General features: G+C 33.2%; 2 protein-coding genes, 1 long non-coding RNA gene and 1 other non-coding gene across 4 annotated transcripts; 2 read left to right on the top strand and 2 right to left on the bottom strand.

Moving 5' to 3' along the window:
- Positions 1-2703: 2703 nt before the first annotated feature.
- On the bottom strand, positions 2704-4222 carry LOC106407432 (WRKY transcription factor 28). Its single transcript, XM_013848288.3, has 3 exons — positions 3655-4222; positions 3424-3567; positions 2704-3322 (listed from the first exon to the last, which is right to left on the bottom strand). Exons 1-3 carry the CDS (start codon positions 4065-4067, stop codon positions 2941-2943), a joined length of 939 nt encoding a protein of 312 aa, XP_013703742.2. The 5' UTR covers positions 4068-4222; the 3' UTR covers positions 2704-2940.
- A 5072-nt stretch (positions 4223-9294) lies between these two features.
- On the top strand, positions 9295-10934 carry LOC125590037. The gene is made up of 5 exons (XR_007326268.1): positions 9295-9518; positions 9610-9785; positions 9945-10213; positions 10285-10399; positions 10489-10934. It is a non-coding gene; the product is annotated as an uncharacterized LOC125590037 (long non-coding RNA).
- A 3008-nt stretch (positions 10935-13942) lies between these two features.
- On the bottom strand, positions 13943-15743 carry LOC106411295 (two-pore potassium channel 3). The gene is made up of 2 exons (XM_013852037.3): positions 14350-15743; positions 13943-14205 (listed from the first exon to the last, which is right to left on the bottom strand). The coding sequence occupies exons 1-2, from the start codon at positions 15501-15503 to the stop codon at positions 14052-14054; spliced, it is 1308 nt and encodes a 435-aa protein (XP_013707491.2). The 5' UTR covers positions 15504-15743; the 3' UTR covers positions 13943-14051.
- Positions 15744-22379: 6636 nt separating this feature from the next.
- On the top strand, positions 22380-22476 carry LOC125591001. Its single transcript, XR_007326992.1, has one exon. It is a non-coding gene; the product is annotated as a small nucleolar RNA R20 (small nucleolar RNA).
- The last annotated feature ends 3417 nt before the right edge of the window (positions 22477-25893 follow it).

Genomic DNA, 25893 nt, shown 5'->3' with positions numbered 1-25893 from the left:
ATCAACAATCAAATTAGATCGTGATAAATAAGTTTGTTCAACATCACTGACTAGTAGTCTAATACACTGTAGTGGGTCTAATACACTGTAGTGTTAGTTACTTGTTAGTTAAAAAATATCTAGTTTTTTTTTTGTCAACTATTTCTTTTATTTAATTAAATTTAAACCATTGAATTTTTAACATTCATACATTCAAGGCTAGCCTTTGCCAGAGAAACAGTCTGAACATTATCAAAACAAGGAATGAAACCAAAAGATAGGGGATTGAAGAGAGTAGCAAGACTTCTAACGTCATGGAGAACACTTGCGATCTCATTCAAAACAGACCCTAAACGTAGGGTAAATGTGAAGACTTGAGAGTCTGAGAATATATGAAAACTAAGGAGGATTAATTCCTTAGCCTTGAGGAGAGCTGAGCGTAGCTTCAAAGCTTCAACCATGAGTGCAGAATCCACCAACGCTTGAGAAACTTCCTTTGCATCTTGACAGCTCCAGACAATTTCACAAGGGAAAAACATTAAAGTCTCAAGGGCCATCATGGTTAGAAGGTCAGCAACATCAAAGATTGCTGAAAGGGAAGCAATTGAAGACATAGTTTCTACATCTGAAAGAACCATCTTCGACACATTATCCCTTGTACCAACACCATTCAAGGCATGTGGAAGTTTTGGAAAGAGACCACCCAAAACAGCTACAGACTTAGAGTCCTGCTTTATGAAGGCTGACAGCTGTGAAGAGGACCACTGCCAAATGAGTAAACCTAAAATAATTGAAACCAAAACCACAAAGGCAAAGGTCCAAATATCCTCATACTGAGGTAAGAAAATGGCACACCACCGTGTAATATCCTCATACTGAAGTAAATAGAGTTTCTTAATGAAACTCACAGAGCATGTAACATCCTCAAACTGAGGTAAAAAGAGCTTTAAAGAGAGCACAACATCCTCATTCCAGAGTAAAATGAGACTCCTATTGAGATAATTAAAACCTAACAAAAGGCAAGGTTCCAAAATAAGTGATTTACTCCAATAGACTGAGAAACCCAAACCTTGTGAACGCTTGATGCAAGGAGCGAAAGGTCCAGCAAAAGGTAACCATGGGTTCTCCCCGAGAATAGGACTGCATAAAGTAGTAGATAGTTGCATTCCAGAAGACACAAGAACTGAACCGTCAAAGCTAGAACGAGATCTTCGAGAGGAGGCTGAAACTTCAAGGATGTAAGGTCGACATAGAGGAAGGAACGAATCTGAAGGGTCTGGAGGGTCTGGAGGTTCTGGAGGTGGAGCCACAACAAGTAAATCTAAGCGTAAGGTGAATGGCGGATCTGGATCTGGAATCGGACTCGTCGAGGCTGAAAACCGAGCAAGCACCACTGTAACCATGGCAGAAAGAAAGAGGAGGAAGGAAGAAGAAGATTCTCATCGGTGGACGTGAGGTCTCACCGACGGCGAAGAAAGTAACGACGAAGCCCAGTAATCAGCACCTTTAAAAAACAACAATTAAAAAAATATATAGCTTTCTTAAATAATGTTTTGGCGATTTATTATTATTATTATTTTTTTGATAATCTAGGGGTTCCCCACTTACGTGGATCATTCCCCTGGGCCCGGTTAGGCAGCGGTCCACTTCACCCGGGAGGGCTTTTCCTGGACTGGGGACAAGGCCCAACCCCCAGTACCGCATTTGGTGATAGAATGGGCAGTTCGCCTCCGCCTGGCGTCGAACCCGTGAGCATGACAATTGGTCCAGAGGGTCCTTACCAAGTGAGCTACCTCATCCCCTCAAAACGTTTAATGAAGAATCTTCTAGCTCTGAATGAAAAGCTAAAAGACTCCACTGATAGTTCGAACGTAGACCGTCTCTTTAAATTACGCAAACTTAATCAAGACTCAACCAAAGCACATCAAATTTCGATGATCTATATGTTCACATTTCAGTCTATCTCACGCAGATCGTAGAAAGAGGGCCGTTCACCCGTGGAAGGGCAAACAAACATTTATCAACTAAGCTAACATTCAGTTTGGGTATATGGTACACAATCGGACAGTTAACGAAAAATATCCTGAAATAATTCTCATTTCACGCTTATAAACAATATATAATTCATGAATATTCATGTATTTTAGGAGTTAACGTAGAATGATAGAATATTTAAGCGCCCGGTACTCTTAAGAATTTTTAATTGAGATTTTATATATTTCCGAAATAGTTTTTTTTCTCTTATTATTTTACTTGTTTCTGTAATAATTATTGCTTTTTCAGTTTTATGGTAGGGGAAATACTACTGGTCCACAGTCTAAGTTTCCATGTGTGTGGATAAGATAGAAAGCAAAATCAGTCAAATCTTTCATTGGGTCCATTCTCTCTTAGGACACAAGGAAGAACTCAACTTGTTTTTGTTTTTTTTTACTCAATTGTTCACACCCATAGATATTCGTCGTCCACAACTCAACAATTATATATCTAAAGCCCTTAATTTTATGATTTTCGTTTTTAAATTATTATTCTCTTGTGAGTTGTGCGCTTCCTAAAATCTAAATTAAGTTACCCAAAAAGGATTTGAATATAACCTATATATGGTAGATCCATCCTTGCTAGAATTATGTCTTTTCGTTTCTGCATATGATAGTACACATAACACACCACAATAACAGCATGTCATAAAATCACCCAAAGCAAAAACTACAGTTTTACAACCAAAAATAATACTGTAATAAAGAGAAATATATATCTAATGTTAACCCATTAAACATCATCAATTATATTACAAGCCCAATTTATGTCTCATTCTCTCATGAAAACTATGTACATGCAAACAAGAGAGACAAAATAGATCTTAAGTTACATATATATTGGAACAATGGAACTTCTCTCTCTCGATTTATATATATATGTAAGTAGTATATAAGTGTATATATATATAGTTATAGCTATTATCGATCAATGCTCTTGCTTGAAGAAAATGGAAGGAAGAATTTCCTTCAAAAGCTCATATTCACCTCCTTGGTGATAGTTTTGATGAGAAGAATTAGGGTTTGCATTCACACTACCATAACCACTCTGTCCGTATCCATAATCCAAAGCCCCCTCCACGGAGCCACCGCTAGTATAAGCAGCCGTCCGAAACATATCATGTGTAAAGCTTCTCGGAGTCATGAAGTCAGAGTACATAGCAGCCGCCGCGGAACTTCCCCGAAGATTAGTCGGAATGGGATGGTTGTGTTGACCCTCGTACGTTGTAATCACAACCGTTGGATCTTGGAACGATCTCTCCACTCGTTTCTTCACGTTACATTTTTGTGTCGTGCATCTATAGTAACTCCTGTTTTCGTTTGCATTTGCAATTATTAGTTTCTAAAATATTTTTTGTTTTATCTTAAAGTAAAAATGCAAATGCATAAAATTAAAATGAAATGAACTTACCTTGGGTAAGGGCTGTTTTTGACGGCCTTTTGGCCGTATTTTCTCCATCTATAACCATCTTCTAGATGATCAACTTCGCTTTTAGTCATAAACGAGACTCGTGGCTCTCTTTGTTTCTTCTCTTCGTTCTTTTTCGTTTTCCCTCTGAAATTATAACATTATAAAATTACCATACTAGACTATATTGCTAATGAGGGGATCATTTGATATTTCATAATATAAATGACTTACACTTTTTTGGAGTTTTGATTTTCTTCACCTCCATCTTCAGCTAACTCTCTTTTCCTGATCTGACTTTTACCGGAATCTTCACCAGGATGATCAGCCTCGCTAGAAGAAGAAGGTGCAGAAACCCTAGTTGGAGTCTCGCCGGTAACGTCATTAGTTACATCTCGTTTTGATTCTTGGTCGATCGAGGAGTTGAAAACCTCTGAAGAAGAGGGAGAAAGACCAAAAGTTTTCTGAAGTAGAGAGTCGTACGCTCCTGGAGAGCTCTGGAGGCAATCAGTGAAGGAGTAGGAAGATGGATCGAAACCGTTGTTTCCATAAGAGGACGGAGCTGAAGTAGGGAGATTCATCATTTCGTACAAAGAGAAGGATGAAGGGAATTGGTAGTTGTAGAAATCTTTGGTTTCATTAGACATGGCGAAGAACAATGAAGAGAGAAAACCAAAAAAAAAAAAAGTGAAAAGAAGATAAAGAAGAAGAGAGAAGAAAAGATTTTTAGGTTTGGGGATTGGATATTTTTTCTATGGGGTCGAGATTGGTGTTTGGACTTTAATTGGGTCTTCGACTCTCTTTCTCGTATTTATGCATTTTGAAACTCAAAAAAAAAAGATGAGAGAGAAAGAGAGTGACTAATAATAATGTTTTTGGCTTGATTTGATTTGTAAAGGAGTTAATTAAGTAAAGCTTTAAGGATATAATTCAATGGTACGTGTGTGAATGAATCCATAATCGTGTTAATACTTTTATCTTTCTCTTTTAATTTAGTAGTAGTATTTAACTTTTCTCAAAAGTAAATTGTACTCCTATTTCTTATTTTTAATATATATATATATATATATATATATATCAGCAAGTAAGATATAAATCGTTTTAGAATTGTGCACGTAGATTAAAAAATTATTAATTTTTTATATTTTCTAAACAAAAACATCATTATTTATTTATCTAACCATAAATCAACCAATATTTATCATAGGTCATATAACATTAAATATTAATAAATGTTATATAATAAAAAAACAGAGGGAGTACTAGATGTGAATATATATTGAGTAAATTTTGATATCATTTTGTGCCTTTTGAATGAATTATTAGTTTTTGGCAATAAGCACTTTATATATATGTATAAAGCTAAGTTGATAAAAATAGGAGCTAGTTACAAAAATGGCTTCTAGTGAGGAAACATAGTCTATGGAGTTTTAAAATTGGTATCTCCACTGAAATTTCCCAATCTCTTTGTATTGCTTTTGCCACATTCGATAAACATAAACATGTAGCATAATTATGGGTTCGTTTGGTGTGCTGCCTTTTTAATGGGGCTACAAAGTAAGATATGAAAAGTTCACACCTCCGATTTGATCCCCACTGTACATGTGGACCAGCGAACGGACGTGGGAACACCGGCTACGACCAAGCGCGTGGAGGAAGGCGACGTAATTGAAGGAGTCTCAGTCAGACTCAGCCAAGACTATGGCTACCGGAAACCGGAACAGTCAGTCACGGTTCGCTTAGTGCGTGAAGAACCAAAGAACAACAGGCCGCAGTCAAAGATCAGAATTAATTAAGGGAAGATTTTAAAAAATATATATTTGGGAGTATCAGACAGCCACGTGTAAATACTGGCACCGGCATTTGACCGTCGCCGACACATGTCTGGGCACGTGATAGACTGTCCTCTCTTCTTCTTCCCTTACTGCTTCACGAACCTTAATAATTGTTCATAGCCGTGAATTCAAAACTCATTCCTAGTCAAGAGGCAATAATATACAGACCCTACATATATATTGGTTATAATAATCTCTTGATACTACAACTTTTCTAACATTATAGTGTAATAATTTGACCGCCATATACTGCAAACTTGTGACATTTCAAGGCAAATTGGTTTAATATGTGACACTTTTGAGTGGAGTAGATCGTTATGCTGACTGATAAATGAGGTCATCATTACGTTACGGCGATTTCTTTTCACATTAGAACTTTCTTTTGCCTCTTGCCAATTAAAGGAGCATTGAAATGTATAAACTAAAGTATATCAAGGGAGAGATGGTCAAACCAATATTATTGTAAGCAATAACGCTTTTTATACAGGCAGAAATTTCTTCTATAAATAAATAGTAGTATTGTTTTATTTGCGCTAATCGTGGGGAAGTTGTTATGAACCTTGTGCTATAATTTTTTCTAGTAATCGTTTTCATCAAGAAAATTGATAGAAACATGATGAGGCAAGAAAAGAGACATATAGTGCCTAACCGACATGACAAATGAGAAGGAGACATACATCAACTTTAGTGTGGTCAAAGTAAAATGCTATTTATTACGATTCAAAAACTGAATTTAAATAAATATTTTTAGAAAAAAGGTTATTAAAGTTTTCTACTACATATTTTTTATTAATTGAAAATAATAAATTGTAATTTAAAAATCTGAGTTTATTAAGTTAATAAATCATTAATTAGTCAAAAGATAATGTATTAACAAGTAAATTTTAATTTATTTTTAATATTTGTGAAATACTGACAATATCCACTAATTTGAATAAAGGGAATATTAACTTTAAAATTAACTAAGAATATGACAAGATAAAAACAAAATATATTTATTTTGTTTACAAACAAATTTGACATTTCATGGTCTAGTGGTTTAGCTCAGGATCCGTTTATTTGTTATGTGAATGTTCCAACTCATTCTCTTCATGTTCCTACACAAAAATCATTATTTTCTTGTGTCACACCTAAGTTTCTGGATTATGAATTACAATGGATTTTTTATAAAAAAAAACTACAATTGATTACGCCTGATAATCTTTGTCTTGTATGACAATCTCTACATGAGAACTAGAATGGTATGGAAGCTCCAACATAGCATACTCAAATATCTTAGTCACTATATGATATACACCTAATTTTTTCTATATGATATACACCTAATTTTTTACAATGTGAAAACCCATAACGTAACTCCGGCCATGTTTTTAGCTCATTTTTGGTCAAAACGAAGTATGATGAAAAACGTTTTCGAGAGAAGCAATAATTACCAATCTAGTAATCTTTTGTCGAAATTAAAAAAGAGTGAATAACTCTAAATAAAACGTAGGGGACACTAACTATTCTAATTTGCCTAATTGCAGCTTTAGGTTCAGGCATGCTTATATCTCATTACCATATTTCTTTTGAAAATGAATTCACATTTTGACCCAAAAAAAACTATTCTCATTTGACCAAAAACATCAAATCGAATTGTTCTTTAACAAGGAAAATAAACTTCAACTATTATCGAATTACACATCTAACGTATAATGAGTAGTATCTAACATAAATAATTCTAATAACATAAATAATTCTAATCTTCTATTGCATATAATGGTAGTAGCTCGTATCTGCTTCTCGTACCTATCCATAATAATGCATATATATATAGTTTAGATAACATAACAGTTCCATTGGAGTGCCTATATTATACACATTTATCGCTTAGTTAAGGCACGCCGTAATTGGTGCCTAAACGTTTGCGCTGTCATATCCATAAAGCTTCATTTGAAGCTAGCCCTGCATTTCACTAAAGTTATATGTTAGCTAATGTGATTTTATTGTTTATTTGATAATTACCCTAGTGGAACCGTGGACCTCTGTATTTATAACTTGTAAGAGCAAAAAAGCATGAGCTATATATACACATACAAACACACATATAACTGTATCTGTCTGCAGTTGAAATGTCTGACCTACTTTGGGATACGTGCCTAACTTATAAAGATATAATAAAAATACTGTAGTCAAAATACATAATTAACTTCTATGTTTAAATACTAGTAAGAAAATAAAAGAAAAGAGATTGAAATTTGACCCAAAAAGGAGAATGAAAATGTTGACTTTTAACCTTTAGAACAAATAATTGGGGCAGGTTTGTTGTTAGGTGTATGGCAATATTATTATTATTTTGCTAGTATATATATGAATAAAAAGGAATCTCTTGTATTTTCTGTTCTTTCACACACATCCTCTTCTTTCGAAATGTTGAGTTGTTAGAGCTGATAAATTTAATTTTATAGGGTGTTTGTTGTAAGTGGCTGGTTGGTATTGATCATGGGTCATCGGCTAGCGATCGAGCACACACATCCCCTAATGAAAAGAAGACAAAGGAAACAAAAGCAATAAGATTTAGTCAAAAGAAAAACAAAAAATAATAAGAATAATCATGTTTGAATGGAATATAATTATCAATATAGGGAAAATAATGTTCATTAATTTATATATCAAGTCTACATGATTAAAACCACATTTTTATGGTTAACATACTGTCCATACGAATAAATTTTTTTACTAATAATTTGAGAGTAATACCCTTAAAAACTGCTGCAGAAGAAAAACTATTTTGTTTGATATGATTGGCCCTGTTTGGTGAAAGAAAATCATTCGAAATTTCAGGAATTTTCTCTTCCGGAAAAAAGTTACAAGTGTTTTTTTTTTTTTTTGGATCAAAAAAGTTACAAGTGTTATGTATTTTATACCATACCGAACAAAGACAGATCAGACCGTTAAGCATCCAAATCTATGTACAGTGCATTGAACCATATAACTCTTGATCCTATACGTTCCTAACAGGGGTCATTAACATCTCTGAACCTCTGGTTTAGACGAGAAACATATCTGACCATCCTACCTAAGCAAACCGATGAAATAACCATTTGGCACAACATCAAACAGGTAAGAAAAAGCCCACAGAATTCCTCCTCGTCAACTTGGCGCCTTGGCGGGTAAACGGAGATGGTCTATTAGGGATGTGAATCAGTGAATCCTGCTTATCCACATTATGCAAGACAAGATTAAAGACATGAGATCGTTCTAAACCTGTTTTAAGTAAACCAGGGACTGGACTCTTGATCATCATCAATAGCATCATCAGCATGGTTGATCAGTTTGTAAATCACATACTCTGCTTTACTACACACACACACAAAAAAAAACCAAAAGATATGTGGCTAATAGGCGAAAAGATATTGTATTCGGTTTATAAAACATAATATATGTCAAAATCGAAAATCAGGTTTTGAAACTTATAAATACGGCTTAATTATTTGTAATTTATTATTCACATTATAATAAAGAAAACATAATGCATGAAAAATTTCTCTCTAGTTTCTTGCATTCTCTAAGTCTAACTTATTGGCTATTCACAACATATTCCTATCACGAAAACTCAGGAAGAAACTAGCAAATTTGTTGTTATGTCATCAGGACACCTTTTGTGTTCGGGATGTTGTCATGTATTTAGCAAATTTGTTACGTCATCAGGGACATCTTTTGAGTTCTGGATGTTGTCATGTTTTCATGTCTTTTTACAAATTTTTTTCAAACGAACGTTTTTTTCTCAAAATTACTTTTTTTTAACACAAATTTACTTTCATTAAAACTCAATCTTGTTCAATACAATAACAAGAGCCGAGAGGGAATAATCCATTCTCTTTGGCAATCTATATAATAATAGATGAGTTTTTATTCTCTTCTAAAGGTGTCCACGTGGCAACGTGTGGGCTCCACTCTGTTTAATTTTTTTTTTTAAACGAGTGTTGCTTTCATTTGGTTTTAAAAAGTGTGTTGGGTTTCGAAGAGTGCGTGTTGGGCTGATTTCGTATTTGGCCCATAGCAAAAGGTTAGGGCATTAGGGGAGGCGCCGATTGATAAAAAAAAAAAAAAAAAAACTTGTCGTCGCCTTCTTCCAAATCTTTCGTCTGGGGCGATTCCTCTTACGGCTTCACATCTCTATAACTCGCTCTTAATGGCTCTTCTACGCACCTCCTCTGACGAAGAAACGCTTCCTCATACTGTAACGGCTCCAGAATCCTCCTATATATAGAGTTCCTCAAAGTAAGCTATCATTTGCCTCAAACGTTTCTTCTCCACTTTCAACGTTCGTTTAAGTCTCTAAACTCTATTACGAAAATGGCTTCATCTGCAGCTCCAGTAGATAACGCCGCCGCCGCCGTCGCCGTCGCCTACTCCACGTTCGAATCTCTTCGCCTCGGAAAAACAGCTCAGGCAGTTGTTGGTCGCCTCATCCGGTTTTGGGATTCCCGGAACATCAACAAAAATGGCGAGTTCATGGGCATAACCATTCTCCTCCTGGATGAATTGGTGAGGATTATTTCAAACCTATTTCTTTTGTTTTTTTATCTTAAACTATAACAGAGCTTCTCCTTTGTTCAGATATGAAAACGTTTCATCATGTTTTTTTTGTTTTGTCTATGAGTTTTATTTATGAGCTACTAATGATCATCTTTTATTTTCTTACAGGACTCGGTGATTCACGGTTTCATTCCAGCTAATCGGGCCAGCCAGTACCGGCCATCTTAGAAAACGGTTCTATTGTGAGATTGGACCGTTTTGAAGTTACACGGGTCGCTCACATGTACAAGATCACAGAGCATCAGTGATCCGTTTCATCCCTTCAACGCGTATTGTTGAGGTCCAAACGGACGCTCCTGTGATCAAGTTCGACAAGTTCATGGTGCGGCGTTACGACCACCTTCAAGTGCTTGCGAACACCAACCTAGAGCTTCCTGGTGCGTTTTCTTTCTCTTCGCAATTTAAATTTTATCATTGTACTCCATCGCTAAGGTAGTTTCAATTTAAGGTTCCTTGTCGAGCTTGCTGTTGATGATGGAAAAGATAGCGCCACCTTTGTTGTCTTCGATAAGGAGATGACCAAACTTACCAAACAGGAAGCTGCTGTTCTTGCCTTGGATGAGGTACTCTCTTTCCTCCCATAAACATTTACATTTGTGTTGGCATTTCATAAAGGTTACTATAACTTCCGATTACTGCTGGCTTGCTGCAGAATTCAAACGGTGGAGAGGACTATCTCCCAAGTTGTCTTGAAGGGCTAACGGGGAAGGAGTTTGTGTTTCAGATCCGTGTCATGCCTTTCAACTTCACTCCCAACCACCGTACCTTCACTGTCTCCACCATTACCGAAGACAACACAATGGCGAACCATAGCAAGATTGTCTAATTTACATGTCAATATCTTTACTGAAAGCACTATTTTTAAAACAGCACGTACATGTACTTCAGGAACACTGTGAAAACCTTCTTCCAAACCGTGGAGGTGACTTGGAATTGGCAGCTTCGTCTTCGGGCCCGTCTGTTTTGGGAGCAAGATTGGAGAGAAATGTTTCCTCTTTTATTGACTTTTCTATACATCTCACCGAATTTTCTTCGCTCTCCTTCTATGTTTCAACGTTATTCTTTTATTCCTCAAATCAAAACCAACTTTATACCATTCTTAGATTTTAAAACTCTGAACAAACATGACAACTCACAGCAGATAGTATCCCGAACATTGAATGGGAGTTTTACAAAAAAAAAAAAAAAACATTGAATGGGAGGCTACAACATGATTAGCACACTTTTACACTAAGAAATTGCACTACAAATTTGATTCATCTTCACAACTAATACATTAGGGTGTAAGTAGTACTATAGGCATGTAAAGTAAACACTACCATCTGTTTAAAAAAGGCCTACACAACATTTCCAAACTATAGAAAGTCGAATGCTTGCTTGACGGACACGTTCCCTGATATTATAATTTTTTCATTCAAATAACTATCAAACACTCGAATATCATATTGTCAAACTTAAAAACCTTGAGTCCAGCGTAATTTTTATTTTCACTCATATACCTTCGAATAAAATTATCGTTCTCCGGACACAAGGACTAAAACTCTAACCAAGCAAGGAATCACATGCAACTGTGGATAAAAAAAACAACCTAGAATCAGACCAAAATTAAACCCAAGGCCCACCGCAATTCAATCCCAAACATTTTAAAACCCACACTTATATATTCAATTTTTTTCTTTTTTTGTCAGCCAATTATATATTCATTATATTGAAAAGCTACACCAGTTCAAATTTTATGTTAAACCATTTAAATATTTAAGAAACCGACGAAATATTTTCCACGAATCCAGTAAACTCATAAAATAGATAGTTATATAACTATATAATATATATAAATTTTAAGAAATAAGAGAGTTTTTATTTCCTTTTCACAGTCTGCCAGAAAAGTAATTTATGAGTCAATCTCATATACTATTAATAAAGAAGGTTATCATATTCTGACCTCCAATATCATTTACGTACTACTTAAAATTTCAATAAAAAATAAACATAAAAACATTTTTTTTCCTCACGATTTCATATTTACCCCTAACCAATTCCCTAGACACTAAATTTCATATAAATTTCAATTACAACAATATATATACAACATACTTTCAGAACGAAAATTAAACAGATTAACACATATCCTTTTTGGGTCATGTATCCGAAAAAAATTCCACTATAAATTGCATAATTCGTAATACCAAATTTTATATTATTTCCCATACACCATACACCAGTTCAAATTTTATGTTAAACCATTTAAATATATAAGAAACCAACAAAATATTTTTCACGAATCCAGTAAACTCATAAAATAGATAGTTATATAACTATATAATATATATAAATTTTAAGAAATATGAGAATTTTTATTTTCTTTTCACAGTCTATCAGGAAACTAATTTATGAGTCAATCTCATATACTTTTAATAAAGACGGTTATCATGTTTTGACCTCCAGTATCATTTACGTACTACTTAAAATTTCAATAAAAACTAAACATAAAAACATTTTTCCTCACGATTACATATTTACCCCTAACCAATTCCCTAGCCCCTAAATATCATATAAATTTTAATTACAACAATATGTATACAACATACTTTCAAACAAAAATTAAACAGATTAACACATATCTTTTTTCGGTCATGTATAAAAATTCCACTATAAATTGCATAATTCTTAATACCAAATTTTATATTATTTCCCATACACCATACACCAGTTCAAATTTTATGTTAAACCATTTAAATATTTAAGAAACCAACAAAATATTTTCCATGAATCCAGTAAACTCATAAAATAGATAGTTATATAACTATATAATATATATAAATTTTAAGAAATATGAGAATTTTTATATTCTTTTCACAGTCTGTCAGGAAAGTAATTTATAAGTCAATCTCATATACTATTAATAAAAAAAGTTATCATGTTTTGACCTCCAGTATCATTTACGTACTACTTAAAATTTCAATAAAAACTAAACATAAAAACATTTTTTTCCTCACGATTACATATTTACCCCTAACCAATTCCCTAACCCCTAAATCTCATATAAATTTCAATTACAACAATATATATACAACATACTTTCAGAACAAAAATTAAACAGATTAACACATATCCTTTTTGGGTCATGTATTCGGAAAAAAATCCACTATAAATTGCATAATTCTTAATACCAAATTTTATATTATTTCCCTTACACCATTTAACAAAAATATACTAACAACTCACTCATTTCAACCTAACCAACCCTATGGCACCATCTTTTGAACATGAATATGCTAATAATACTAATCATATATAAAATATCAACACATATGATTTCACCACTCGTTCTTATATCGATCTAGTGAAGTTGTACAACATCTAATGTCCCGTTCATCACCCTAAGTTCAGCCGAAAATACAAATGTTTAAAAAACAAAGAACAACATCCCCTACACCAAACTACACAACGCATTAACCATTTACCCACCCGAAAATATCCCGTACACCAAACTAGTTAAGACAATAACAATGTACCCGACCCCGCGCTTGCGCGGAGGCTATGCCCCTAGTAAACATAAAACGAACGTTTATCTTGTCTATTTGATTGTAGTTCTGGTAACATGACACTGCAATGACATATGACAAAACTGCAGTAGTATAATATTAATATCAATGAAACACGTAGAATGGAGTTACAATATCAAACTATTTTATAATAAAAACAAAAACCTAGTTGGAATGGGTAACATGATAATAGTTAGGCATTAGAATCAGAACCGGGACAACAATTGCTCCGTAGATAAGGGCCATACAAGTACGCAGTTATTGATAAACATTAGTAACTAGAAAACTTGGGAATGTTTACATGTATCGCAATATTCTTTCTAAAATACTCCAAAGACTGTAATTATGTCTTCGGTTTTGCCTTTTCCGCATCAGATCAGCCGGTCACGAGTTGGTAGTCTATCTTCGAATAGCTAACAGAGGATGAAAGAGAAGCGTGGAAGTGTTATGTGCACCGAACCAAGACCATTAAGCACTCAAATTTATACACATTGGATGAGTGATTGACTCGCAAGGCAAGACCAATTAAAATCGGTTCAAGCTCTTTTTAAGTAAACTAGAGACCTGACTACTTATCAATTATCATTAATCATTCAGCATCGTTGATTAGGTTTGTAATTTAACAACTACTGTAAACTAAGCTAAAACCAAAAAAAAAGTTGCAAGAGGATCAATCGCCACTGCTACTATCCAAGAGATCTCCAAGAGTAATCTTTCCATTGCTGCATCGGTCGAGTTTGTCAAACTGTTTTGAGATTGGAGTTATGTCTTTATCCGTTATTTTCTCCATCTCCTTCAGTTTGTAAATCACATACTCTGCTTTACTACAAACACACACACAAAAAAACAAGAATATATATCACATTAGAGCTACCAAACAAAGCATATATAACATGTCTTGTATCCATAAAATGCAATTAAAGATTCATTTTGAAACCTAACAGAGTGTGTCAAAGCATATAAAATACCTCACACAGCCATTGTTATCGATATCAGCAGCGAAGAACTGAGAGACAGACATCGCCTCACACAGCACTTTCTTCGCCCGTTCTCTATTCCTCTTATCCACTCTCGCCTCAGCCAAATACAAAAACGCTCGAGCCACGGCTAACGTAGACACAAGCAGCCACACCGCGGCGAAAAGCCTACCGGGCAGCGTCTTAAACGCTCTGTCTCCATACCCAACAGTAGTAACCGACATAACCGAGAGATAAAACGAATCCAACCAATCGATTCCTTCGATAAAATGCATTATCCCAACACCAAGAGCAATGCACAAGACCACAACACCTAACGCTAAACCAACTTTCAACCTAATCCTCATCCTCCCTTTCTTCACATCGATTATATACGACCTCGTTTTATGATCAGGCTCGTCTCTCCGCTTAGCGGAGTCTAGCATATAGCTTTCTTGAAGGTCAAGAACGTAAGAAACCATCCCGCTAAGTAAAATATCTATGAAACCAAACCCGACAAGAACAAACATGATCGAGAACAGCTTGGTGACGACACTGTTCGGAGTTATGTCTCCGTAACCGATCGTGCACATTGTCACGATGCAAAAGTACAACCCATCGACGACGGGATGGGTCTGATTCACCACGTAGTGATCGCGGTTCAGCCAGTAGATGAGCACGCCTAAGGAGAGGTACACGACGAGGAGAGCGAAGGCTTGCCTCACGACGGAGCGCGACGAGTCGAGGTCCTTCTGCTGAGGCGTCGGGTGGTGGTGGTGGTCGTTGATCACGGCCATCGCCGGTGCGGTTTTGGAGCGGTGGAGCGCGTGGCCGTGAGACCATGGCTCAGGCTGCGGCGGGAGGAGAGGGTCGGCGGTCGAGGCGTCGGAGAATGCTTCTCCGGCGGCAGCGGTGGAAGAAGAGGGGGAGTGTTTCTGGGAGAGGGATTCGAAGTACTGAGAGGAGGAGTCACGCGGGGAGCGGGAGAAGGGTCCGAAGATTAAACGGTCTTTGAACTCCTTTGGTGTCATGGGCATGGGGATCGCGACTTCGCCTTCTTCGGGTACGGGGAAGAGGATCGGAGGAGGTTCTCTCATTCTGGGGATGGTCATGTATTGGAGTAGTGGGTCTAAGGTGTTATTACCGCTGTTTCTGTCTTCTGCCATTTTTTTTTTGTTTTGGTCGGGAGAAAGGTGAAATCGGTGGGGGGTTTGAGCTAACGAGTTGGTCGGAAAATGAGGTTGGTGTTATACTATCGGCGATTAGATGGTAAGGAATGGTTAGTGGTGGGACGAAAAGAGTGGAGAAACCGAGAGAAAAGGAAGAGAGTTTATCAGGAAGGATCGAAGAAGAAGCAGATATGGCGCTTTCTCTGTTTTTTCTTTTTTGTGTGGCTATTACATTTTCATATAGATATATCAAAATTTTATTATTTATTATGTGTAAAAACTAAAAAGGAACTACCTAAAAATCATGGACTCTAAACAAATGATAAAAACTTAAATTACTTCACAAACGTAATAAATCATCAAGTTATTTAGATTTACTCTGTTTTTCTTAACCCATTTTAATTTACTCGGTTAAATCTCTAACTAGTTGTGTGGTTAAATTGATCAAAAAAAAAAAGAAAAAAAAAGTTGTGTGGCTAAATTATTTAATGGGAATTATATAAACAATGTCGTTTTTATACAAATGAATTTATCTGTCTAAATCTACTTTAAAACCTAAACCAAATTAATATTTCCTAACTCAGATTCTCCAATTCTCTCTTTCTCTTTTGTTTTGTCAAATACATTTTACCCTTAAATTGATTTCTCCTTTAAAATTGTTTATATCATGGAATAAATATAGTAGGAATGACCTTTTTTAACAGCATAGGGAACTCAACTTCACTTACCTTTAAAATCGGTTGAATTTGTCTATATCTATGTAACGCCAAAACTAATTAGACTCCGTTAATCAAGTCAATATAAGAGGGTGATTGGTTATACTCTCGAACTAATTTACAACTCTTATTGTTATCTATAGCCGTTAAATTTTCAAATCATGTTTTGTTGTTTTTTAAAGCTACCTCAAAAACAAAAAATTAGCTGCGCGAACTTGATTTAGTAGAGTTTTATTTTTTAGGCTTTATAATCTCTATTATTAAAAGAGAAGTACTCATTAAAAAATACTCTTAAGTTTTCTAATTTATTTATACTTCCATGCCACTGAAAATTAAATTAAACTATTTATTTTAATACTTGTTTTTTTCAGTTAAATTAATGAGTTTTCTTTAATCAAATTTAAACTTAATGTCATTAAATAAACCTACTTATTTTAATGCTTGTCTTTTCCAGTTAAATTAATGAGTTTTCTTTAATCAAATTTTAAACTTAATGTCATTAAATGAACCTAAAAATACATCATATTTAACGTAGTTTATTACGTACGTGTACGGCCCAATAATGAACTTGAATTTTATTTTTACGAAAACGTGAATCACTTGACTTATGTAATATTTAAAATATATTAACTACAATATAACAAATGCCTATAACCTACCTATACTTTAGTTTGAAATGATCATGTTCAAGTTTTATATAGTCAACTTACATCATGCATCGATCGATGTACAATATTCAAACCACCTATAGTTTTCGTTTTCTTTATAGGATGTATCAACCAACCAATCATCCCATTGACTTTCTAAGTTTTAAAAAAAAACAAATCAATAAATACAAACTCAAAATCCAATATCTTCTATTAATCAAAACAAAATATATTCAATGTCGTATCTTTAATGTACCTATTAAATACCATAATTACACTAATTATAAGAACATATTTGATTCCAACCAATTGATCTATTACTTCGGTAATTGATTTGTTTGCAGAAAAGGAAACAATAAATTTAAAATTTATAAGAATATAAAGATATAGAGATTCCAACCAATTGCCTATATTTGTGTATGATTTCCGCATAATAAGCTTCAAATTGAATGAAAAAAATAGAGAGATTTTTTTTAATCTTTTACCGACACAAACTTAAACAAAACGAAGAGTTAAATGTAATTTTTTTTTTGTTACACTTCCCGGAAAAAACGGTTACAACATGGGCTTTCATAATATGGCCTTTAACATATTAATGTTATGGACATTTAATAATTATCTTGACGAAAAACAAAGACTATAAATAATTTATTATTAATAGAATTATGAAATTATTTACAATTTGATGACTAATTCATCGCCCTTTTTTATATGTTAAATTTTTCATAGAAGTTTAAAAATCATTTTATTTTCTTTAAACATGTATAACTAATTTTTATTCTTTTATGCCATACTAAGTCATAATATAATATTTCTTCATATTTTACATTAATAACCATTGTTTTTATATATCGTCTACAATTCTCTAATTACGTCTATTTGTTCAATTTTTTATATGATATCGAATATTCATCGTAAATAGATGGTTTAAGATGCCAAAAAAATTATTTACTTGGTGAATATAATATATTATTTAGTTAAATAAATAACCAAAAACCGAAAATTCAAATCCGCGCTGGCGCGCGAATCAAGGTCTAGTTATATTTATAAGTACAGCCCAACCTAATATGTACTAACTTGGTGATTTATGTTTATTGAAGTAAGTAAGTCTGTCTGATCGAAAAAGAAGTAATCAAGACTTTTTGGCTATTTGTGTAAAATTTAGATTTATAAGTAGTTTTCCCATTTATATAATGATCATACCTATTATATATGATGATATGATCATGTTAGCAAAATAAAAACAGAAATATTAATGTTCTATTATGCCTAATTATTGCAAAAAAATGAGGAATCTTCTTCAGCAATCAATCAATAAAATTATGGCTATCTCTTTTATTTTAGATGAAATACAAATTAATATTCTTTTGACTATTTGAAAAAAAAAAATATACTCTTTTATCTATCTGGAAAACTGGCCTTTACTGAATCTATTAGAGTTTGACTCCATGTATTGTTGTAACAACTAAGACAATATAACATATGTGTCTCTTTGTTTGTTGTGTATACTGTATCTGTATAGCCTTCAAACTGGGCGAGGAAGTTTAAATTTAAAATGGAGGGGTCAAATTGTTAATTTTAAAATTTATTAAACGCTCCTCGACCTAAATGACGGTCAGTACTATGTACATATCCATTTCCTCCAAAATAGTGATGTCAATAGAGCATCTCCATCACCTCCATTTAGGAGTTTAAATTTAAAATGGAGGGGTCCCACATGATTAGCTGATGTCTTTATCGCTAAGAAACGTTGAAATGGCAAGATGTGTCGCCTAGTAAAAATCTCACATGACGTGATTTCCCGGATTAGATAAGTACAACTATATATTAGGCTATCCAATTAAACGTGTGTAGACTAGTGCCAAACATAAACAACACACATGATTAGCTGATGTCTTTATCGCTAGCTAAGCCTCGTGTTATTAAGACACAACTTATCTAATTGTAAAACTACTGCATCATCATTTAATCAATCTGATATGTTCTGTTTTTATTTTAGTAATCTTATTTTTATATTTCCATGCTTTTAAACTATGACTTGTATGCTTAAATTCAGTCTCAATTAACCAGCAGTTAACATGGAGAGCCAAGATTTAGCTAAGACAAAGATATTTGGAATAAGACCGGTCTTGACAATATTATCTTTAAAGTGAAGTTTGGTCTAATAATGTCAAGACTGAAATGTCAAGACCACCAGCTTCAATTTGCTCAATATACCTAATTGAAGCTGAAATTAGCAATCTACCCACGTTGAAGTGAAAACCTGATTCACTATAGCTTTTTGTGTCAATGTTGACCATTAAACCCCTACCCACTGCCACGATGGTCATACACACTACAAGGAAGGATCTCTAATCTAGATATGGTCAAAGATTTAATAGGGGTATGTTCAGTTGTAGGACTGCATAGTAGGTACCTTCCTAACCACACGTTTTTTCATGGCCATTATTTTACTCAATGCTTTAATATTCATCATATACGTGTGTATAGGTGTAACCTTGTCTACACATAAAAATGTAAATGTATGAGATATATGTTTAAAACACTATTTTCATAATATTTACACTAATCGTTGCTATATAATTGGTTAATAACACAACTACTAACTTTCATGTTAGCGGGATATGTCCAATGGTAATAGTTATTAATAATGTTAATGGTGATTTGAGAACGAACGAAGAATTAAATTATAACTATTCTCTATAAGAGAGCATTGATATAATGGTTGATAAAAATAAGATAATGGTTAACAAATATGTTATCTAATGTGTCTTAGCATGTAAATATAAACTTAATGGCCACCCTAGCTGGTTAACATAACACAACGAGTAATTTTCATGTTAACGGGATATGTCCAATGGTAACGGTTATTAATAATGTTAATGGTGATTTAACTGTAATTTGGAAAACGAATAATTAAATCACTACTCTCTATAAGAAATCATTACTCTAATGGTCGATAAAAAATAAATTAGTGGTTAACAAACATATTATCTAATTTATCTTAGCATGTAAATATAAACTTAGCTAGTAACCCTAAAGTTAACATATATTTTTAGTTGATATATTGATAAAATACAGTAACCGAAATCTATGTAATGTTCTAAATATTATGATGAAAATCTGAAATTAACGTATGCCTAGGCTGTGTATACATACACTTAACGACCACCCTCAATTATTAACACACACACACATATATAAAACATATACATGTAGACGGAAAAAATTATATAGTTAGAAATTAAGTTACATGTTAACGAGATACATTTATAGGTAACGGCCTTCTGGTTAAGTTATCTGAAAATCTGAGAATTGGGCGATCTTGAAGCACTACGCTCGACCAGAAAAATTGATCTAATGTACGCTAGTAGTTAATAAGCAAGGGTTTTTTCGTCTCTGACTTTCCTGCTGCTTCCGTCTGAGTCTCACCTTCTTCCTCAGATCTCTCAAGTTGTGAAAAGAATCTGGTGAAGGAAGTAACCTCTTCGGGTTTGAGACTATAAAAAGACATCTGATCAACTATTTGGCAAAATAGAATGAGCTACAGACAAATCATCATTTCAAACTTTATCTTCCAGCAAGTTTTCATTTCCAAAAAAATATCGACATGATGACATACCTAGAACATCATCAGTTGTTAACCTTTGTGAAGGGTTAACACATAAAGCATCATGATGATCAAATCCTACGAAGTTATATTCTCCCATGACTATGCATAAAACTTCAAATCTGCAAACATCCTCTCTGGTAGCAGTGAATCATCCATCTGACACAATTATGTTATAGGAAAGAATGGATCGGAACATAAAAAACAAAATAAAACCAATGAGAAAGCGAAAAACAAGGTGATGTACCTTCATGAACATTAAAAACTTCACTTCAGTGATATTACTTAATGAAGAAGAACAGAATATCGCTCAAATCTTATTGGAAAAAAAAGAGGGGACGCACCGATAAAGAAAAAATAATAGGTTGGAGTGAGTAGTGGACGCTCCAGATGCATAACTCTGCTTTAGAATATGTATAGTATTGAGAATAGAAAGCTTCAAGAACATAAAACTGTATTCTCATTAACTTAGGTGTAAAATGTACATGTGGAGGAGTATTTATACTCCCGTATATAGAGCCTATACTAGTAACTATGTACACGTGTACTACCGAGTATATACATCTCTAATATATAGCTGTATCGTTTCATGTATGGATTTTCACACAATCGATGAAATTAATTGTTTAAATAATCAGATAAAAATTGCATCTCTGACAAAAATCTTAGATCACTGTTTGCACCCACACCTACTCACGTAGGGGTATGTTCGGTATTATTCTAGTTACAAGATGCAAGGGGCATTTACCTAATTAGTGTCTTATGTGGGTATATAAACCCTAATTTCTCTAGTTAAAAAGAGTAAAGTGGTAAAGAAAAACAGATTTTTAATAATACAAAAAGGTTGGTTATAAGCATATCTAGTCGATTTGTTGTTGGTGGTGATGGAGATGCTCTATTGACATTGCAGTTTGTGAATGATCAGTACTATGTACATATCCATTTCCTCCTAAATGATGATGTTGTTGTTGAGATGGATGTTGCTGCTGAAGTAGTGCATGACAGAAACTAGAGGCTGCAAACTCTGATGACCTTGATTAAATGTACTTTAATATTTTATTTGTAGTATATACAAAAATAAAATTTTCTAATTTTTTTAAAATTATAGGCCTCACAAAATGTGGGTCCCATTCAAGGTTATGTATTATATTAAGGTTATGCAAAAATCTATCTTACTTATAAAGATACTAATACAGACTATTAAGTGTCAAATAATGTACTTTCAGAACTAATTCCAAATGTAGTGGCCTTTGCTAATATGATCAAGAAACCATTTAAAAAGAAAGAGTCATATCAGAAGAAGGTATCATAGTCATATCAGAAGAAGGTATCAAAAATATTACGAATATGTTTTCTCGGCGAGTTAGCCACTCTTTTTTTTTTTTTTTTTTTTTTGAATGTTAGCCACTCTTGTCCGGACCATATCATAAATCATATTTTAATACATTTAAAGATGTACTAATTTTGTGGAATAAATGATGTTATGTAAATGTAATTATATATGATTTGATATTGTATTTTAATATAATTCAACAAAATTTTAGTAAAAACAAAAACAAATCAGTAAAAACTTAACATGATAAAATTTGTGACATATTTTATAGTTTTTTCATAATTTTGTTATTATTACATAAGAGGTTTGCGACAATAACATTTGTTATTCTCTGGAATCCAAAGGGAAGCTATTTCTCCTATTGACTTGCAATGGTCAATACAAGCTTGTTGATTGGTAAGAGGTTCATTGGTAATGCATACACACCTCACATTGTATTGACACACTGGCACGTCATTTCCACATATCTTCTTACAATCAGAGTCATTCTTGCACAATTCTTTTTGTGCCAAGATCTGGGCATCTGTGAGAGTTAATATGTTATTAATCATCATAGTATATAATACCAAGGATTAATATGTTAGCGATGAATGTAACAAAACATGAGATTTAATTTCTTACATGTTGAGAACAGTAGAAGACCGATGAACACCAAAGTTGCTTTCTCCATTTTTTTAATGTGTTTGTATGTTTATTTTATGATATGGAATCTTTTGTGTGACTGAAGTGGAGGATTTCGAAGATATTTATATTGATAATGATAATTTGTTTTTCTTACGAGTCAGATTTGTTTCTTTTCAAACTTTTACTATTGCATGTTTGTATTAATTTTCAGTGATATTATACCTCTTGTGTCTTTCTCACAAACTTATAATTTGTTTAGGATGTATACAAATAGAATTATATCCAAAAATATGATATTATCTTTATGATTTTTATATTTAAATCTTTGTATTTTGGAAAGTATAAAATTATACCTAATTTGAATTTCGAGTTAGATCCAAAATAATTTTATTATTCAAGAGTTTTTACTTTTAGAAAAAGAATTTAGGAAGAGTTTAAGCTTTGAACCATAATCAATCTCTAGGATCAGAACTAGTTTGCGTTAATACCTAATAGATGATGTAAATTATTTTTTCCACTAAATTTTAAACTAAGACCACAATAACACCAACACTTATGCTTCAAATATTAGCCAACCACTACAAAAAACTTAGGTATATCGACGATCATTTTCTTCGTTAATTAGTCGTTAAAACTAATTTACGACGAACAAGCGACGAATCATTTTTTAACCTTGTGTCGTTATTTCATCGTTATTTTTCAAGGCCCATGTTTTTTGTTAATATATTTGTTGTAAATTAAACGTAAAATTTATGAGGAAACTTTCGTTATAAATTCGACGCACAAATTTTGAATTTTAATCTTGAAAGTTTCATTGTTTGTTGTCGATGATGTTTTGTTGTTAAATTAATAATGGATTAACAACGATAATTGAAGTTAATTTGTTGTTAAATTAATAACGTGTTAACAATTATGGAAACAAATTGTTGATTTATTGTTAATTTAACAACGTTTTATTTTCAAAATGTTTAATTTTATTTTATTTTAAATAAAACAAATAAATTAATAAATTATTTCAAATAAGACATAAAATGTATTTCATAAAATCTAAACTAAAAATATTCAAAATTATAAAAACATATTTAAATAATAATAGAAATAAAAAATAATTCAAATCGAGATCATTGAAAAACTTAACATTATTTTGTCGAATCGCTTTTTATGTTCTTTGTTCAAGGTCAGCTTGCTCCTCTCGGGTGGGTTGGGTGTTGATACTGAGAGCATGATGTGTAATCTCTAAAGCACGAGCATCAACCATGTTTCCCACCACGAGTACATCAAAGAAACTTTCCATTGTATGCAACTGTTGGCGCATCATTTGATGCTCTATTTCGTTGATGCAATCTTGTTATGTATGGCTATCACCCGTTCGGAACAAACAAGATCCTACGTCTACGGGCATAAGAAGAGATGGCCCTTTGAATATCGTTGATTGATCCCAATTCTGTTATATGTTCTTTTTGGGAATGACCTATAAAAAGTAAAGAAAATTGTTAGTAAAAATATTAAATAAATTTTAAAAGAGAAATTTAAGTGAATGTATACCTTTTCAAAAATTTTGTCTAACTCCAATGTAGACAACGAGATGGAAGTACCATCTTGAGACTTATGAGAAAGATGAGTCTGACGCTCTTGGATCCAGGTCATGACGTTATTGCATATCATTTCGATCTAGCATCAACAAAATCTTCACTTCGATTTTTGTGAGCTGCCTCAAATAATCTGGAAACAAAATGTAATGAAGTTTATACCTGTCTCTGCCGCATATATAAACTTCATTTATACCTGCCTCTGCCGCATTGAAGTTGTTATTTCTTCTCTCAATGTAAGGCTTTTCCTCTCTTTTGCTCTCTCTTCGTGTTTGACATGCTATTTTCCTTGGGTTGCTTGAGTTTCATATGTGGATTTGGGATTGGCGGTTGCTGTGGTTTGTGCGGTTTTGACGCTTTTGGTGGTCCCTGGTTTTGCATCTCGGGTCGCACTCCTTGCATGTGTTCAGGGGTTGGTCTCCTTGGGACTATGTTCATACAGTCTGAGCCGATATGTTCTGCGTTGTCTGGCATCTGGTCTGTTCTTGCTAGTTCTGTGGATTTGAACCTAACGCTGCTGTCCTTGGGTATATTTTTGTGGTCCGAACTATCTTCTTGGGGATGGTTCTCTTGTTTCCTGTTTCAGCCTTGGCCTCTGTATCCTTTAAATCTTTTCACGTTCAAGTTGTAGTTTGTGGTATGTTTAAGGTTATATTGTTCTTCTCGCTCTGTTTAGACTTTTGTGTGTTAGCTTATTTTTTGCAAATCCTTTTTTTTGTGTAATTATGTAGCTTTTGTAAAAAATTAGAAATCTGGTATAAATTTTAATATTTTACAAAAAAAAACAAAAATTATCCTTCCTTTTTGACATGTTAACCAAATTAACAAAAGAAATAGGGGAAATAATAAATATAAATATGTAAATATCACTCTTAAATATTTTGGAAGCACAATAAAATAGAATAGTTTTTTACCACAAAAATCTGGAATAATTTGGAAGCATAGGCTATTTTTTATTTTCTTATTTAATATTTTTCATACACAATATAATCCTCAAAAATAATATATTGATCGTTTTTCTTGTTAAAATTTAAAACATATTTATCTACAAGCTCATTTACAATAGTATGTTGGTAACAAAATATATATATAACCAAAAAAGATGGCTAAGCTTAAGTTATACCGAGATTAACGTTTCAAGACTATTGAAACTTGGCCGAAGGAGTCCATTAAGTAGAATTATTTTAATGTATCTAGACTAATACAAACACTATCCATTTCATGGAATAAATTTTTTATTGTTGCATCAAATCTTCTGACTAACATTGAACTTGGTATGTATTTTGGGGAGACTTGTACCTTACGAGAGTCTACTCACTGTTACTATTAATCTTCATAGTAAGTCACTGATATGTGAGCCATACTCACTGATAGGTCTGGGCATAAAATCCGGAACCCGAAATTCGAACCGAACTCGAACCGAAAAACCCGATCCGTTATCCGATCCGAAACGTAAAAATACCCGAACGGGTTTTGTAGGGTGGTACAAAAAATATCCGAACCCGAAGTGTTATTAACCGAACCCGAACGGGTAACCCGAAAAATCCGAAATTAATAGTCAATATAAATATTTTGAAATATATATAAGTATTTCAATTATTAAATTCAATATTTGTGGTAATATTATATATAATAATAAATATTAAAATTATAATAAATTCTTTAAGCACACAATTAGTTATAAACAAGTATTTTATAATTTGTTCATTGAAATAAAAAGTCTACTCTCTATAAGGCAATACATATTGTTTACAAATGATGTTTGTTTTCATGCTTGATTTAACATTTTATTATTATTTTATCAATTTTATATGTGACAGATTAATTTTTATTTAATTTAGATGTTTTTCTTTATGTTTTACTTCAAA

Source organism: Brassica napus, chromosome C7 (genome assembly GCF_020379485.1).
Source record: "Brassica napus cultivar Da-Ae chromosome C7, Da-Ae, whole genome shotgun sequence".
NCBI lineage: Eukaryota > Viridiplantae > Streptophyta > Magnoliopsida > Brassicales > Brassicaceae > Brassica > Brassica napus.
This window is presented reverse-complemented; position numbering and strand designations above follow the sequence as displayed.